The 17,148-nt window shown below is 45.6% G+C and overlaps 1 protein-coding gene across 4 annotated transcripts in view; it reads right to left on the reverse strand.

The window, feature by feature from the left end:
- Positions 1 to 17,148, reverse strand: part of SETBP1 (SET binding protein 1) — a 350,054-nt gene that overhangs the window by 21,540 nt on the left and 311,366 nt on the right. For all 4 annotated transcript variants that reach the window (XM_036009099.1, XM_028525004.2, XM_036009101.1 and 1 more), the window contains one exon: positions 5,792 to 5,962. In XM_036009099.1, the coding sequence (XP_035864992.1) occupies positions 5,792 to 5,962 (171 nt within the window). The remainder of the gene's footprint in view (positions 1 to 5,791; positions 5,963 to 17,148) is intronic.

A 17,148-nucleotide genomic window follows, 5' to 3' on the forward strand; every position in this document is an offset into this window, starting at 1 on the left:
TATTAACTATCTGGGGAAATACACCTTTTTTGGACTTGCTACCCACTAGTGATTAAAAGGCCCAGACTGTGCCTACTAATATGATAACTTGCAGCTTTTTGCCCAGAAAAGATACATATGATTTCTGTCCAGTAGAAAAGATAACCCCAGAGGTGATGGGTTTATCCCCCATTAGGACACTACCTGAGTGATGTTGCTTGATGGTCTTTCTCCAATGCCCACACTCCCATAATGCCCTGTTCCTCCAATTCTTCTCTGGACCAGCTCTACCACCACACTGGTTTCCTCATCAAAGAGTGGTGTGAATCTTTGGCATGAATTTATTGTTTTTGAAAATTACACTCTGACCGAGAAGATTCCAGAGAAGTGCGGTGCTGGTGGACATTTCCACGGAGATGGGGATGGCTCAGAAGGCAGGAAGCCAGATTCTGCAGAGGTCTGGTGCTTCTCTGAATGTTTATGGCCTCAGTCATGGGAACAGCTCAGCTGCTCCAGGATGCCCAGGTTAAGTCAAAAAGAGCTTATTTCATCCTTTTTGGGCAAAGTTAAAACATATTTTTGGAGGTTTTTCAGAGAGCCCTTGTTCTGATGGGGTTTTTAGGGAAGTGCAGAAGCTTCCAACCTGCTGGGTCTGCTCATGGCTCAGAGATGGGGGAGGGGGTCCTCCCCGCAGCCTTGCATCCCGCGGACTCCCCAGGCTCTCAGCTCATTCCGTGCTGCTTCCACAGGGGTCCATTAGCAGCACTTTTCAGACCACGTGAATGAATGATTTGTTCCTAAAATAAAGCTTTATTTTCTCTAGATTTTTCCAGGGTTCTTACTGTATATTTTAAATGATTAGTCTGGGCGTGCAGGAGTTTATTTTACAATTTGAAGACTTCTTCAATTTGTATACTTGTGGGCCTTGGATGCTCCAAGTCCTGTTAACTTGAACAATTACTTGCTCTGTTTTGGTTCTTTTGGAAGACCAGACTTTTGGCCAAAGGGACCTATTATTTTGGTTAGGACTTTCACTTCATGTTTGCACATAGGGTGAGAAGCAAGTGAAATAAATAATTTTACAGTTCTTAAATTCCTGTCTCTTGCTTTTTGCACCAGGATATTATTTCGTTATTCTGGGACTCTCCATAAATGGCAGTTGGTTAAGAGAAAAATCAGACATTTACACATTTGGGACTTAGAAGCAGTTTTCACAGTCATTTGGCTTCAGCGACTACACTACTGGATTTCATTCTGATTCCGTTAGAATTAAGGATCCATTCTTTTATTTGTAAAAGTAATTTTTCAAGCTTAAAGTTTTGCATCTTGATTATAGACATCAGTCAGTTCTGACTGGGCTGATAGTTTGGTTAACAATGAAATGGTTTACCTAATATAGTCTCTGCTTTCAGAAGCAAAATGTCTAAAAATTTAATAGACTTGTGAAATTAAATAGTTTCACTTACTCATAGGCTCTGGCGGTTTTAAATAAGGCGGATCCTACAGTCTGAGAGAGCAATGGATTAGCCTCGATGCAAAGCAGATACGAACTAAGTGCCCCATTCTCTCCGCTTCCCTCTGTGATCTCGAACTGGGCTACACCTTGGGTCCAGTTGAGATTTGGTGATCGCAACCCCGATACACGTCTTTTTTTTCTCCTTGGATTTAAGATGTGAGACTACCAGTTTGTGTGTGTGTGTGTGTGTGAGAGAGAGAGAGAGAGAAAGAGAGAGAGAGAGAGAGAGAGGGAGAAAGAGAGAGAGAGAGAGAGAAAGGGGAGGGGAGCAGGAGAGGAGGGATATACATCTGCTTGTTTCTCCATCAGGTGCAGATGCACAGACTTTGTTTCCTTGGTATTTGACTGAGTGCCTATAAAATTTCTAATTTACTTAATAATACAGTCTCCTCTTAAGTACACAGGTGGGGGCATGTTTCCGTAGGAAAATCGCGAGCTCTCTACACGTGGCATGACCTCCCTGAGAAGTTAGTGCAATAGGCAGATCAGGAAAGTTAGCCTGACTCATTCAGGTTTATCTCATTATCTGATACAGTGAGTAAATTATGACTGGGACGGTGCAATAGAAGTTACTTCAAATTATGCAGCACTTTGGATAAACTTTATTGAAGCTTTTACTGCATTAGTCCTAATTACTCCTAATAATGATGCCCTGCTCCCTTGAATCAGGCCTCCTTTCCTGCGCCAGGGGACCGCGGCTGATCAATTGCTATTGAGCAGTTTGATCGCAAAGGCTGACCTGCTTGAGACCAATGGCGGCCACCGCCATCCCTGCCTCCCAGTAGCTCACAGACTGACATGTTCCCAGTCTGGCCACCCTCTCCTCAACTCCTCTTCTGCCTCCTCCTCCGGATCAATTAACTTCATAATCAGCATGCCTCCCAGACTCGGAGAAGCAAAAACATTGCCTTAAACAAAACATGAACACACGCACGTGTGCGCACACACACACACACTTGAGCTAGAAAAGACATTTTTAAACCTCTGACCCACCTTCATTTCTCCTACATTATAACGTTTACAAAATAAAATGGAAAAATGCCCCTTTTCTTTCCTTTCCCAAAGATCACCTGCTTGAAAAAGTACTGGTGGGACCACAGACTGACTTATTACCTGGCAAGTATTTGCCGGCAGCCTACCTCATGTCTGTCAAATGTTTCCCATTTGATTGTTAAGCAGTTCCAGGGCCGAGCAGGTTTTCCCCAGAGGCCCCCGCCACCAGGGTGCTGTATCGGCGAGGGGCTGCTGACTCGCCGTCACTCATTCCGCTCAGCGACGATTGCCTGAGCCCCTACTAGTTGTCAGCACTGCCCCAGAAACTTTAACATCCATTATTTTTAAATGAAAGCAATTGCTAATTAATCCTATTATGTCAGTAATGTTTAATTTCAGTAATGATTTCTGGAGTTACTTTTGCTTTATAAACCAGTTAGTTTTACTGTTCTTTCCTTTATTTCCCTTTGCACGTATCTGGGTCTTCAACACCACTCTGTAGAACGAAGACCTGTTGAAAATCAGTTCATTTCTGGATCCAGCCAGAAGTAATTCTAAATTACCTTGCTCATAGTGAAAGATGAGTAAGGGGACTCTAAAAAACCAAAAAACAAGTGAGTTGTCTCCTCAGAAATGTATATGACTAATACACAAGCACCCAACTGAATGAAATCAAATCCAGAAACGAAGTGTTATCACCCGATTACTGTATGCTTGACATTGTCAAGGCTATCCACCCCATGAAATTATGGCTTCCACTCACTGTTCGCTAAAAGAATCAGGAATCCTTAGTTAGGGAGAAAGCAACCTGGCTTTGCTAACGTTGGGCCTATGACAGAAGTGAGATTCCACTGGAAAGCAGGTGGTAAATCAAGAAATTGGGTTCCAGCCCAACTGCATGATCTCATGCAATTGCAAACTGCAGAGATTCAGAGATTGGGACCCTAACAAACCCTCTCTGGTGCGTGAGAAGCGGTGTGTATGTGGGGGAGCAGAGTCTCAGGAGGTCTGGCCTCCAGCACCTGGGGTTGATCTCTGGCTTGTTCCTGCCCCCCCTGCCCACAACCAAAAAAATTCTACTCAGTGGCCTGAAACCCAGAAATGGATCAAATCTGTGAAATTCTCATGAGGGTCTCCATTTAGCACTGCCCGAAATAAACAGCCCATTCCTGCATTCTGAGACAGGAGAGCTTCGTCTCAGCTCTGATTGCCAGATGGGCAGGTTTAAAGCTTTAATACCCACCTGTTTCTATACCCATTTGGCATATTTGTAAATCACTGAATGCAAATAGAGGAGGTGAGTCTGTGGAAGGCTGGGCTCCCAAGAATGCTTTCTGTCACACTGAACAGAAAGGGCTCGGGGAGGAGAAACCAGGGGACCACCTACCTGTCCTTTGCCCCTGGGAAATATCTGTGCTTGGCAAGCAAAGGCAGCAACATCAGGCTAGTTTCTAAATCCATAAAGGGAAGTCTCCGGAGATTAACTGACAAGGTCGAATAAGCAATTTTCTGGGTGGGTAGTGCAGATGGAGGCCTGAATCATTTGCCCCAGCTGAGCGATGACTCCTCTGATTTCCAGGCATGACACCAGCTCCCACTTGCAGGGCTCCGCCGCACTGCTCACTGCTCCGTCTGCCTGCACACCCTCCCACCAGGGGCTGCGGATCCGGCTCGTCTCGGGGGCAGCTTGTTCCCCACTCCTCCGGGACTTGCCCTCCTCTGACCACTTCTTGCACTCATCGCTGGCATTATTTACCTGACATTTCCACCAAAAACTCTTCATTTCACATCTAGCACGTGAAGATTTAGGATCACAGCTGAGAGATGATCCTGTGCCTTCAGAGCAAGATTTCCCAAATGGCTGGAGAGACCACCATCTCCACAGAGACATTAAGAGCTAAATGGGGTTTGTGGTCAGATAAGACTGTAAAATTCCCAAATTCAGTGTCTCTCCCTCCTGAAACTTCAAAATGAACACTGGTCAATGAGAGGCTCTGAACAGCTCTGCAGAAGAAATCGGGTGTAACACAGCCTTCCCTACGTCCATTTAACTGTGAAAATACCTTTTATCACCAAACACCTACTGATATTTTGCTGAGCTCACTTTAGGCAGTGTCCTTCCAAATATTTTTTCTGTTCTATCAATTAGGCTCTTTTTCTAATTGCCAATAATTTCTATGAAGAAGGTAGGTATGTGGACAAGTTGAGTTTTCTGCTTGAAAACAAGCAACCTCTGAACTATAAAATGAATTTGGAGTGAATATCAATAATGAGTCCCTTCTTGGACTTCTAATCATAATAGGCATTTCTAAATATTGCAATATGCTTGACATTGACCAATGCATTAATTCAACAAGTGTCTATGAAGCGGGCCATTATTCTGTGTGCCACGAAGACAGCAAGCACCTAAATCATGGATTCTACCTCCCAGGTAAGTACAACTCTGTTGTGAGGGAGGAAAGAGGTCAAGGAGAAGACAATTCTTGCCAGGGCCTTTAAGACGTGTGGGATGTAAATAGAAATTGAGTAAGCCTGTCCTCAAAGGCAGGTATTAAGCCAAGTCCAAGGCCGACCTTGCTGGTAGTTGGGATGAGTGTGATCCCGGGATGAGAGGGGGGCTGGTGCAGCGATGGGTGAGAGATTACGTGGGAAGCAGAGGAAGGCAGAGCATCTGGGGTGTCTGAGTAAGAAGTTTGTATTTTTTCAACGCCCAGGAAGGGTCTGGTGACTGCTGAAGGACTCACGACAGCATGAGGGAGGAATGAATCAAGGGCTCTGGAACCCGCGATGACTGCCCCCTCATTCCGGGGAGCCAGCGAGGCTGTAAAATGCAGAGGTCAGGCGTAGAGGACCTGGGTTGGAATCCTGACTATCCACAGGTTCCTGGAGAAAGCTCCTTACTCTTAGCTTTCTGTTCTGAAATGAAGGCACATGTATGTATTTCACAGTATTTTAAATGAGTTACATGAGATAACATATATAAGACCCTGGATGCAGAGGTGTGTCATTACTGAAGCTGGACAAAGAGCAATTGATACTGTTATCGTTTAGTTGCTGCTACTGAACATGTGTCAGAATAGACTGGATCGCTTCTTCCAGAAGACTTTGCCTCCAGGTGTCAAGCTGGCCTCCTTCTTTCTGAGACCTCCGCCCACTTGAAAAATGTAGTGCTGAAACAGCTCACATGCTCCGTGTCTACAGGAGGTTGGCTAAACAGAGAACTCTTACCTGTATTCAACAAACAACACATTCCCCAGAGGTCTTCTCTATGCCCACCTTCACTGGCGTCTGAAAAGTGCTCACCTGCATCCGAGGTCGCTGCAGATGCAGCAAGGAGAGATAACACCGGGGTGGGTGGGATCGCAACACCATCGACCGCAGCTGGCTTCTTCCTGGTCATCATGGTGGACGCGGAGCCCTCGTTCTTACCATGCGTTGCCGTCTGGTCCACTTTTAAGTGGGGACTTGCCATCCCTAAAAAAAAGAAAAAAATCCCAAAGCCTGCAGTTACTTTGAAGGAGCAGGAAGACAGACAACATAAAAGCTGAAAGTGATCTGAGGAAATTGTCAAATGATCTGACCTCCTTCTGGTACAAGAATAACATGTGAGAATGTTCAAAGAAAAAAAAAATTAGCAGCATGACTGGTTTTGGCTTTGTGGCTGAGGTCAGTGGGGATTCATTCCAGGTTGGCTGCCTGGAAGTGGGGTCGGGGCACAGGCCTAATGAAGCAGCATAATCCCCCATCAGGCACGCTTTGCTTTCTCAGGATTAAAAAGGCCGTCTCTGTGGAGGTTGTGCTGTGTGCTGTGTTCCCTCCCCTTGTGAGGGGAGTCCTCTCTCCAGCTGCGGGGACAAGACTCAATGAGAAGAGAAAGTTGGGCAACAAGTATAGGCTTATGTGTCATAGGTGCTTGGGGAGTTCTAAGGAGGTAGGGATTTGTGCGGGAGAACGTAAGGAACTGCTTTCCAGAGTTCACACTAGAGCAGCAAGGAAGAGGGAGATGCGTATGGTGTCACAGATGGAGAAATGAAGATGGTCCAGGTGAGAGGCAGCCTGCTGGAGGCTGAAGATGCATTGTGGGGACGGGAGTGGAATGACAGTCACCGGGCCGAGTGAGAGAGAACTGACTCGGGGGCCTTGGAGTGTCTGGTCACGACAAGCACCATAAGTCATATCTTTATGATGCTGAAAGGCCTGGGAAGGCTCTCGTGAGGTGCCTCTGGAAGGGCCTGGAAATTTACTATATGACAAATCGTAAGAGCTGTTCTGGAACCTAGCTTCCTGGGCTCGAATCCAGGATTTTGTACTTGCCAGCTGTGTGACCACGAGCAAGTTACTTAACTTCTCCAAGCTCTAAGCTTCCTTAACCGTACAAAGGGGATGGAACACTCTCAGGGGGGTGGCTGGGAGCATCCCAGAGTCATTCTGCATCAAGTGCTTAGACTCAGTGTCTGGCCCATCATCCGTGCTAAGTAAGCGTTTCCCATTGTTACTACTTCTATCAGTACGACGAGCACTGTCATAACCCGCTGCCTCCTCAGGCCCAACTGAAACCAGCCAGCAAAGGGCCCGTTCCCTTCCCTGACGTGGCCAAGGATTTCTGAGCCCCTTCCACATTCCCAGCTGCAAAAAAGTGACTCTCCAACTCATGCAAGGGTAAGTCCAGAGGGACAGGGGTTCGGAATCATGTCAGATAGTCATCTATTCAGACTTTCTTTGTTGGCAGGCATGTGCCCCCAGCTGCAGCACCACGTGGGGCTCTGTCTCAGTAGACCTTGACCTTTTTTGTCCCCCCCGTTTCCCCGCAGCCAACTTGAGTGATACAGTCGCCTCCCAGAGTAACTTATCTTCCTACCACAGTGAGATCAGCTTACTTGGGCCTAATGACAGCCCCGTGAAGCAGGTAGTGTGGAGGTGACAATTTTTTTTTTATGTTACAGATGAGGGCAACAGATTCTCTGAGAGGTTAAGGGAGAGAGATAACCGACTAAACTGGCACAGAACTCAGGGGCAGAGCTGGGTGTTTCCAAGTAGCCAGACGCTCCACTGAGGATCATCTTGTTCCACCCGTCCATCTTTTGACACCTGTCCACGACCCCGGCCTGCCAACGACATGCTTCTCCCGGAGGATGCAAAGGCCCTAGCACCACACCCGGACAGGGCCCCTTTCCAGGCACCTTAGGAGGAAGATCCATGCGGACATTATTACGTCCCGCCCACTGCCTTCCCTTGACTCTCCTCCCCAGTCTCCGAACCTCCTGCTTCAGATGCTGAGAATAACAGTACCATTTAGGCCGGTTTTTAAAAAAATTTTATAGTTCATAGCATTTTGACAGTGAACGTACACATACATAAAATTCTGTGATAGAGAGATTGCAAGGCACAACCATCCGGGAGTTGGAAAGTGCAGCTAATGTGTGTAGGATGCCTGCATTTAGCATATGCAGGTGTGCCAGGGAGAGGCGAGACACACCTATAAATAATGTAAAATGCACACAAACTTATCTGTGAGGAGGCACGTCTAAACAGTTAACGGGGTTATTCTGAGCAAGGAAAGCACAGGGACACTTGGCGAGGAAGGGGGGCATTATTTTACTCCTTAGCCTGTTTCACCGTTAATATATTTACAATCACAAACATGTTTAACACTCTGGTTCCTCTGAGAAATAAACACGCTGTGGGAAAGATCTAGAGGCCTCCATCGGAGCGTGGGGAGTGGGGCAGAGGGATGGCTGGAACCGCTGGCGGCTAACAAATGTGGAGTGAGCACAACCGGCCTGCGTCTGATGAGAATCCCCCACTCTGACACTGTGCAGGGCCACGCCACGCGGGTCCCATCGAGTGGATGCAGGCGCACTTTCCACAGCACGCACCTGCAGCTGTAAGCTGTCAGAGGGCTCCTGCATGACAGCTCCTTTGGAAAAACTCACTAATACGTCAACCTCGTACCTGTGGACACAGGCTGGGCAGGTAATTCTTTGCTCAAATCATGACACGCTCAGAGAGTGAGCCATAAACAGGATTCGCAGGTGGATATTTAACTCTCACTTGGGAACAAACTGATTTCCAGTCGTTTTAGTTGTACCCATTTTCATGCAAATGCTCACAATCCAAATTAGTCTCAGTCCACATCATTTCATTAAAGTTGATCCGATCATACCTCTATTGGGCATACTTTGCTACTCAAGTGTTTACGTTACAGAATACGTTAAAAGTCATAAAATGACACTTAAAACACTCTATAATTCACATTGTCACTGTTTAGCTGTCTTGAAAACCCTAGATAATTTAGGGTTTTCTATTAGAGTACTGTGTGCTAGCTGCCCTCCAATGAATTTGAAAACAAACTGAGAGGAAAAAAAAGAGCCCTGACATTTTCCCAGACATGATTGGGTTTTGAAAGGGTTATGGAAGCATTCCAAGAAATACGGTATACGAGGGCGAGAATACCGGGCAAGTTTTAAACAAAGGCTAGCCTAGCAGCACTTGTAACCCACAAAATCTGCCTGCCAGCAGAGGTCTCGGGAGCCTGGAACGGGTGACTTCTGGGGAGACAGCATCGAACAGGCTGCCCCCGGGAAGCCTTTGTTCCCCTTCAGTCCAGGCAGCAGCTGACTGTCCATGGAGAGGTCCCCAAATGACCAGGCGAGTGTGAAACAGTTCAGAACCAAGTTCTCAAGATGACGAGCCTTTCATCTGGGAAGGCATCACTGTGTCCAATTCAGACCTGGGCTTCACGGAACACACCCTCGGTAGATGTGTTCAGAGCATCCCCAAACCCCAGCACAGGACGAACTGTACGGCAGCTTGCCTATTTGCAGGCCGGCACGTTGTTAAAGGAGGAAATAACAATGCTAATAACTCTGTGGATCCAACATCTGTTCATAATTAAAGACAGAGCCAAGAGGAAATAAAAAAAAAGTCAAACCTATAGGAAAACGTTCTGCTATAACCTGTTGACCTCTATTGATACGCTGCTTTCGAAGTCTTTGAAACTGTGCTGGAGCCTACCGACGGCCAGTCACTCATTTTCAAAGCTAATTTCTCATAGACCACTTATCCCCTCAAACCTCTACCTGCACACCGTGTTTGCATTAGGGATTTGATTTATGGATTCCTGCTCCTCTGATGCTGAGGCGGACTTCCTGTTGCCTTGGTTACTTGGAGCTCAGTTCAAGGTTAAAGTACTCCCAAATCAGAATCAGTGGCAGGCGCTGCATCCAGCGGCCAGGTTATTGACTGCCCCAGGATGCGAAAAGGTCAGAATCCAAAGCACTGTTTACTGCCTTCGGGGTGAGTCAATAGCTTCGATATTTTGATTCTGTTTCTTCCGAAGTGGTAGTTGCTGTTCAATTACCTCTTCTCCAGGTTGCTCAAGGTCACGGGGGTCACAGAGGAAAAGCAGGCTCCATGGGGGCTCGCTTTCCCAGGATCCCTTTAATAAGCTCTGTGACCTTGGATAATAAAAACCAGCCTTACCTTAGAGTAATTACAAAGCTAGTTATCTACTTTATCTCATGTTCTCTATGGGGAAAACAAACAATAAAAAAACCCTTTGTGGAATGGCTACTATTTACCCCCCTTTTCTAGATGAGAAAGTGGAGGTTCAGAGAGGTGGCATAACTTCTATAAGATTACTCAGCTCCTACGGAGCGGTAAGCACTAGCTGGGTCCTCATCTCCCAGTCTCTTTAAAATACAGGGGCTGATGGGGATCATTACCCAGGGATCATATGCATGTGACTTGCAACATCCACTGCAGAAAGCAACACATCTGAAGAATAGTATGTGATTAGTATAGGCTTGCCGGACACCTTACTTAATTTTTAATCGTAAGATATGCAAATGCAGATGTCTCTTGGTGACAAAGGCTAGGCAGGCGTCCTGGGAGCAGCTGACACGAGTAGGATGACCGGTCCCTGCAGCCACCTCCTTGCCCCTCTATGTGGCAGAGTGCAGGGCTCGGCCTGGACTGGGAGGCACGCGTTACTGAGCAGTCAGTGGCTTTTTATCTCGCAAAGAACTTGGACACGGATTACGCTATTTGCCCCTTGCAACATCCATGTGGATAACAAGAGGCAGATTGTGAGGGTCTGAATTCACAAATAAGGAAACTGAGGCACAGAGGACCAGGTGGTTTGCCCAAGCTCATGTGTCATGTGCAAAAATGAGGCTGAAATCTATGCTGCTTGACTCGATATTCACTCCTTTACTTTAACACATTGACTTTTGGGTAAAGCAGCACATAACTGATTTTTCACAAGAGAAAATGGCTCTCAAGAAAAACTTGATGATAACTCCTTTTCTCATATACTGGTTGTCTTTTCAGATTTTTGCACTGCTCTTTTTTCTTGTTTGCAAATGGGTGTCACTCATGGCAGAATCAAGCCGACAGGCACCCCTAGGATCTGAGAAATAATATTTTACTGTGCCAAAGTCAATAAAAGTGTTATTTTCGTTGCAGCATCTTATTCCTTAATTCAACAAGTATTTTTTGAACATCTACCATACCAGGAACACGGTGTTGATCAAAACAGTTGAAATCCCTCTTTTCTAAGAATTACATTCTAATAATCTCTGTGTGGCAGGATGTAGCTGCCGCTTATTTTAAGTGCACTGAAGTGCTTTTTCAATCGTCAGAAGGCTGGGCCTCTGCTACTTATGTCGTATCTTCGGGTGGATTAGAAAAAGGCATCTAGGTGGATAGAAACCAAGGACAAAGATCTTAGCAAAGAGAGGGCACCTTTGTGAAAAGGAGAACAAGGCGTGACGTCCTGTGTGCAATGCACCCCCATTACTCACAGTTTGAGGAGAGGAGCCCAGACCAGGTTCAAGCCCCACCGTCCCTCTGGACGGCACCCCTGGAAGGCACCAGCGGACAGTGAGCAACCTGCTGGATCACGGCTGGTGGCCCTATCAGCATGTGTTTTGTGTCCAATGAGTTTTACTTCATTCTAGGACCTTGAGATGCAATTCAGGCAAGGTCACTCATAAGTAAAATACTATGCAGTGGGTCTAAAATCAATCACTTAGAATCAATAAGTATTTGAGTGCTGACCAGTAAATCTTGGAAGATGTCTTTGCAGAAGAGGTTTAGAAGTGGAAAGCAGGATGGGAAGAAACACAAAGCTGATAAACTAAGAAGGCAGGAGCCCAGATGAGTCCTCCACGAACTTGGAAGAAAGGGAGATCTCAGTGGGATCTGAAGAGGTCTTGTGCTCTTCCATTTAGTCACTCAACATTCATTGGGAGCCTGTAAGTACCAGGCACTGTCAGGCATGGGGAGCATGAACCCCCTCCGAATGGGGCCAGCCGCACACTCAGGAAGACAGATACAGGCACGGAAGTCCCAGTCTTGCCTAATGGGTAGAGTTCAATAGCTGGAAGTGGAGGGAGGACCTGCCAGGGTTGGGATCTTCTTTGTGCAAATGAGGCAACAGTACTCGGGACGAGTCCTAAAAACCAAATACTGGGCGATATGCTTGAAAAGGCAGTTGGGAAAAATTAAACACATACCTAGTTGTCAAGCAGAGTTGACTCATGTTGAGTTCCTCCTACAAGCCTTATCATCTTGGACAGACCTCTGCAGTAGGACTTCCTTCTTGTTGTGCAATTACCTGTGCACACCTCTGCCAGTTTTTCTAGGCAATGGCAATATTCTAGAGGTCAGGAATCATGTCTGGTTTTCTTCTGATTTCCCAACACTTGGCTTGATAGATACAAGATATTCAGAAGTGTTGGATGGATGAACAGATAAATGGAACACACCTATTGTTCTAGGCCCAAAGCTTCCAGGGAAGCTGCCTTAACCATCCAGTCCACACGTGGCCCTCTATTCTAAAACTCCTTTTTCATTACTGTACAAAGTGGGGGTGAAGAATATATTCTCTGGAGTAAGACTACATGCTTTACTGGCTGTGTGATTTTGGGCAAGTGATGTCAGCTTTCTGTGCCTCAGTTTACTCAGCTGTTAAATGAGGTTATTGTAAGGATTCAGGGAGTTTATCTAGTATGGTAGACAGAACATAATGTCCCCACCTCCCCTGCCCACGATGTCTACAACCTAATTACGACAGCCTGTGAATATGCTCTGTAACATGACAAGGGAGAATTAAGGTTGCAAACAGAATGAATGGTGCCAGTCAGCTGACCTTAACATAGCTAGAGTGTCCTTCATTAACAGATGGTCAAAACGTAATCAAAAGGGTCTGTGAAAGGGAAAGGAGGCAGAAGAGAAGAGTCAGAGAGAGATGTGGTGACGGAAGCAGGGCAAGAGGCATGAGAGACATGCTTTGTTGCTGGCTTTGAAGATGGAGCAGGAGATGGGAGTTAAGAAATGCAGATGGCCTCTAGAAGATGAAAAAGACAGGAAAATGAATTCTTTCCGTAGTTTCCAGAAAGGAATGCAGCCCTGTTGAGACTTTGATTTCAGCTCCCTGAGAACCATTTTGAACTTCTGACCTCCAATATTGTAAAATGATACATTTGTGTTGTTTAAGCCACAACAGTTTGTGGAAATCTGTTATAGTAGCAATACAAAGCTAACACAAAGGCACTTGTTATGATGCCTAGATACAGCGAGAACTCAATTGTGTTGACTATGATTATTTCTCAGTACTATATTATCTTAGTACTAATTCTCTCATTTAAAACTTATTTAGTATGTTGAAGTCATGTGTGTCCCTACAAGATTTAAATTCTTTAGGAAGCAGAGACTTTACATTCTTTTCTTATAGCTTTCTAGCATAAGACTGACACATACTATTCAGTGAACACTTACAGTCAGTCAATTGTATCAAAGACAAATAATTTGTTAATATGAAAGTTAAAAGACTGGAGTTCGGAGATGCTGAGCTACTGCAGGATCTGCCCCACACGTACTGAATGAACTTGCACAAGACTTGGGATCTCAGTGAACTTTGGTTTTCTCCTGGTCAGAATAGATTCTACCTCTACCATTCTGATTTTAAGCTTTCTACATCCAGAAAAGGCACCAAACTATCTTATTAGGTCTTGCCTCTTAATTCAGGAGTGTGGAAACCGGCTGAGAAGATAAAATAGTATTTCTGCCCATTGGAACCTCACAGAGATCTATATTAAAGAAGCAGTCAATTCCAATGATGCAGAAAGAAGTCTCTCCTGATCCCCTGCTGAAAAGCTGATGCCAGATGAAAGGTGTTTTCTAGACGTGCCCAACGATATCATCCAGAATGGAAATTCATCAGATATCGAAACCACAAAGAGGAGACACACTGAGGAAGAGGTTTTTAGTCTTCCTGCATCTCAGACATCAGAACCTCTTCTTGGGAAAAAAGAAAGTGCACACACATATACACACAGCACACGTTTTATACACAGTTGAAGGTCCACTGATACTGAGAGCTCGTGTCAGAGCCCTCACCTGCCCAAGTGAACCCCTATACCCAGATTCTCGTGCTCACACGTCACAGAAGCACGAGGGGCAGACAGAACCCCATACAACGCTGATGTAACTGCTCTTGTGCTTAGAGAAGACAGCAGAGACAATAGAGTGGGGCCTGTGCTCTGGAAAATATAACAAAGGGGTTTTCAAACGGTATTAACAAGGGAAGAAGCAATGCATACATGTAATTAAAACCAATTTAATAGTACAGCACACCAAGTGTGCTCTTGTGACGTCCTTGGCTCACAAGCACTTTAAGAATTTGCCACTGAAATGCACCTAAAGCACGTTATAGCTTTCGTCAATAGAGGAATACAAAGGAGCTTCAGTAAGTGGCATCAAGGCAGCTCAGAGTTAGTCCATTTCTTCCTGGGCAACGGAGCCCTGGGGAGGGATTTAACTTGCTTTGCCTACTGTCGCACGGGGTGATGGCAGGACCATGACTCTGACCCTGGCCTTATTCTGGGACTGTCCAGGCCAGCTTGTCACCTTTGTGCTATAGGAGTTACATTCTGAGACTTCACAGGCGCCGTCTTCTTGCTCTCCTCGTGCACAGTTATTATTCTGCACTCACCAGGCAGCTTAAAAACAGACCAAGCCCAAAATTAGAGATCGGATCTAGCCTCTAAGTCCATTAACTCTGGAAGAGTCTTTCCTAGATTCTCTCCAATAAGAAGGGCTTAGTAGTCAATGCTGCTTAATATAATACGCATCTTTCGTAGTGTCTTCCTTTTCTTACCTTCAGAGCAGAGTCACGGAGAACATCTGCGTGGCAATACAGATCTGGATGCTAACTGGGTCACCTTATTTGCATTTTGATTACTGCTTATTTAAAAGCCACATTGAGAAAAGAGCTTGATATCAGGAGCTTAAGTGCATGTGTGCCTATAAATATGTGTAGGAATAGATAAATGTCTACCTGCTGGTTTGTGACAGATCAGTCCAATACACACTCATCTCTCACGGACACATTTGTGGGAGCCTGGGCACGCATGGGTGTTGGGATTATAAATATGATTAAGGAATCTAATTATTCTTCTCAGTGCAATATCACCCACACTGCACGGCACCTTGTGTCACCTAGAGGAGTCAACTTTGCATATGTCCGTGCCCCTGTTCACTAGTCATTTCTTCATGTGTGGGAGAGCTGCATTATTTTAAGAGCTTTTCAGTGGGTGTCCTTTCTTCAAACCAACAACGCTGTTCCACTATTTGAGTGTGGAAGGCAAGCACACGGTAACCGGGTGAGGGCATCCGCACACAGACACGAAATGTGAGCTGGAAAAGCGCTCCTCTTTGCAATGGAAGAAAAAAGAATCACAGAAACCCAGACCCGTCATTAGATAGATCTCCTAATCTTTATCTCTAGTAGTTCAGTCAGACGAGCTAATACCATGATGATGGCTTTGAAATCTCTTAGGAATAGGATGAGGAGTAGTGATCGTGATGAACTCCCAGCTAATAAACACGGAGTGCTTATTTCGGCAGAGTGATCAATTTCTAGATGTCCTGAGGCTTGTCTGATACAGTTGATTTACTCATCCTCGCTTACCTCACTAATAAAGCCGAAGTCCACCATCAGATTACAGAGGTGCCTGGGATTTCTTAAAGGGGCAGAAGAAACTCAGTGTCGCATTCACCGCATCCCTCTGAGCATCTCCCCTCGCCCACAGTGCGTGAAAACCCAGCTGCCTTCCTCACTGACACTCTCCACTCAATAGACTTTGGGCTAGTACAGTAACACAGACAATTAATTTGTTATCTTGTTAGGGGAAATTTAATGCAATGATCTAAAAGAACTCTTACATATTGTGATAAACTTTAGTGCCTCCGGCGGCTCCCCTTGCACGGGGCTCATTTCACATCTCATCCATTATGTAAATGAGATTTGGAAATAGTTGAGTTTCACTAATGTAGCTCAACTCTGATGGATTGGGGAGAGCCAGTCCTACTGAAACTAATGAGGTTAAGTGCATCTCAACACTTCTTTCTACTTGGTTGGTTATGCAAGCCTCTGTTCAAGAAATGGGATGCAGGGCACTTTTTTTTTAATATAAATCAATCATCCTCCAAGGAAATTCCACTGTTGCCAGACCCCAAAGTGTTCCTAGCTAAGTTCAGTTTGGCTACTGCCTGTGTTGGTTCCAAACATCACGTGGTGCACAAGTACAGCTAACAGACAACGTACCACTACATGCAGCAAGACTGATAATATAGTTTAGGATAAAAGGGGAGCATATGAATAGTTAGGGCCTCTGAGGAGACCTCTTGGTCACTCAGAGAAGAGTGATAGGAAACTGGGAGAAGTGGACAATAGGGATGAAGAGCCCCTGGTGGGGCTTGAGGTCAGAGAAGGCAGCTTGGTCTTTGGGGAGGTTTGGGACTGGCAACGAGGTTACTGCGTCCGATTCGAAGATTCATAGGAAGTCAGTCCAGCTTCCTAATGGCCTGGGCCTGAGACACAGATAAAGAATCAAGCCGTCTGCACCCTGAATTTCATTTGGAAGGCCAGCAAATGGGAGTTCCAAAGACTGGAGGCAGAATGCTATTTAAAAAAAAAAGGAATAAGCATTTCTGAAGAGGCAACCTCAGATTATCAAGGGTCATGAGGATAAGATGCTAGCTCAGAATAAAAAAAACTGTAGCAAATTTTAGTCCTTATTTTCAAAGTGGGGGTGGGGATTTAAAAAGAGGAAAGGAAAACAAAGACACGGGGATAGACACATTCTGTGTCAGAGAGAATCAGAATCCACACATACCAGCCAACAACTGAGACTCACTACTTGTGAGAAAAGGAGCCCTAAGTCCATGGCTCCGGGGCTGGAAGGCCCTCGTTTAAATCCCAGCTCTGTCACTTAACTAGGTATTTGACCTTGTTCAAGTTGTTTAACCTCTGAAAGCTTCAGTTTCCGTATTTAAAAAAAAAGGTTTAATAAATCACCTACTTCAGAGGGCTATAAGGGGATTAAGTGAGATAATACCTGTAAAATGCTTAGCACAGTGGCTGGCACAGAGCATGTGCGCGGAATGAGCAGCCGCAGGAACGAGCACAGGAAGCCCTGGGTGTTTACAAGGTGATGAGGATGGAGCCCACCAGATGCTGGGCCGAGGGTGGGAGGCTCAGAGCAGAGGCGACCGGCCAAGCGATCGCTCCATTTCTGCTGTACCACCTAACTTCCAACCCTCCCGAGAGCTGGGGATGCAGTAAGAAGGTTTGTCAGCTCCTGAACATTCAA

This window comes from Phyllostomus discolor, chromosome 9 (genome assembly GCF_004126475.2).
Source record: "Phyllostomus discolor isolate MPI-MPIP mPhyDis1 chromosome 9, mPhyDis1.pri.v3, whole genome shotgun sequence".
Taxonomy (NCBI): domain Eukaryota; kingdom Metazoa; phylum Chordata; class Mammalia; order Chiroptera; family Phyllostomidae; genus Phyllostomus; species Phyllostomus discolor.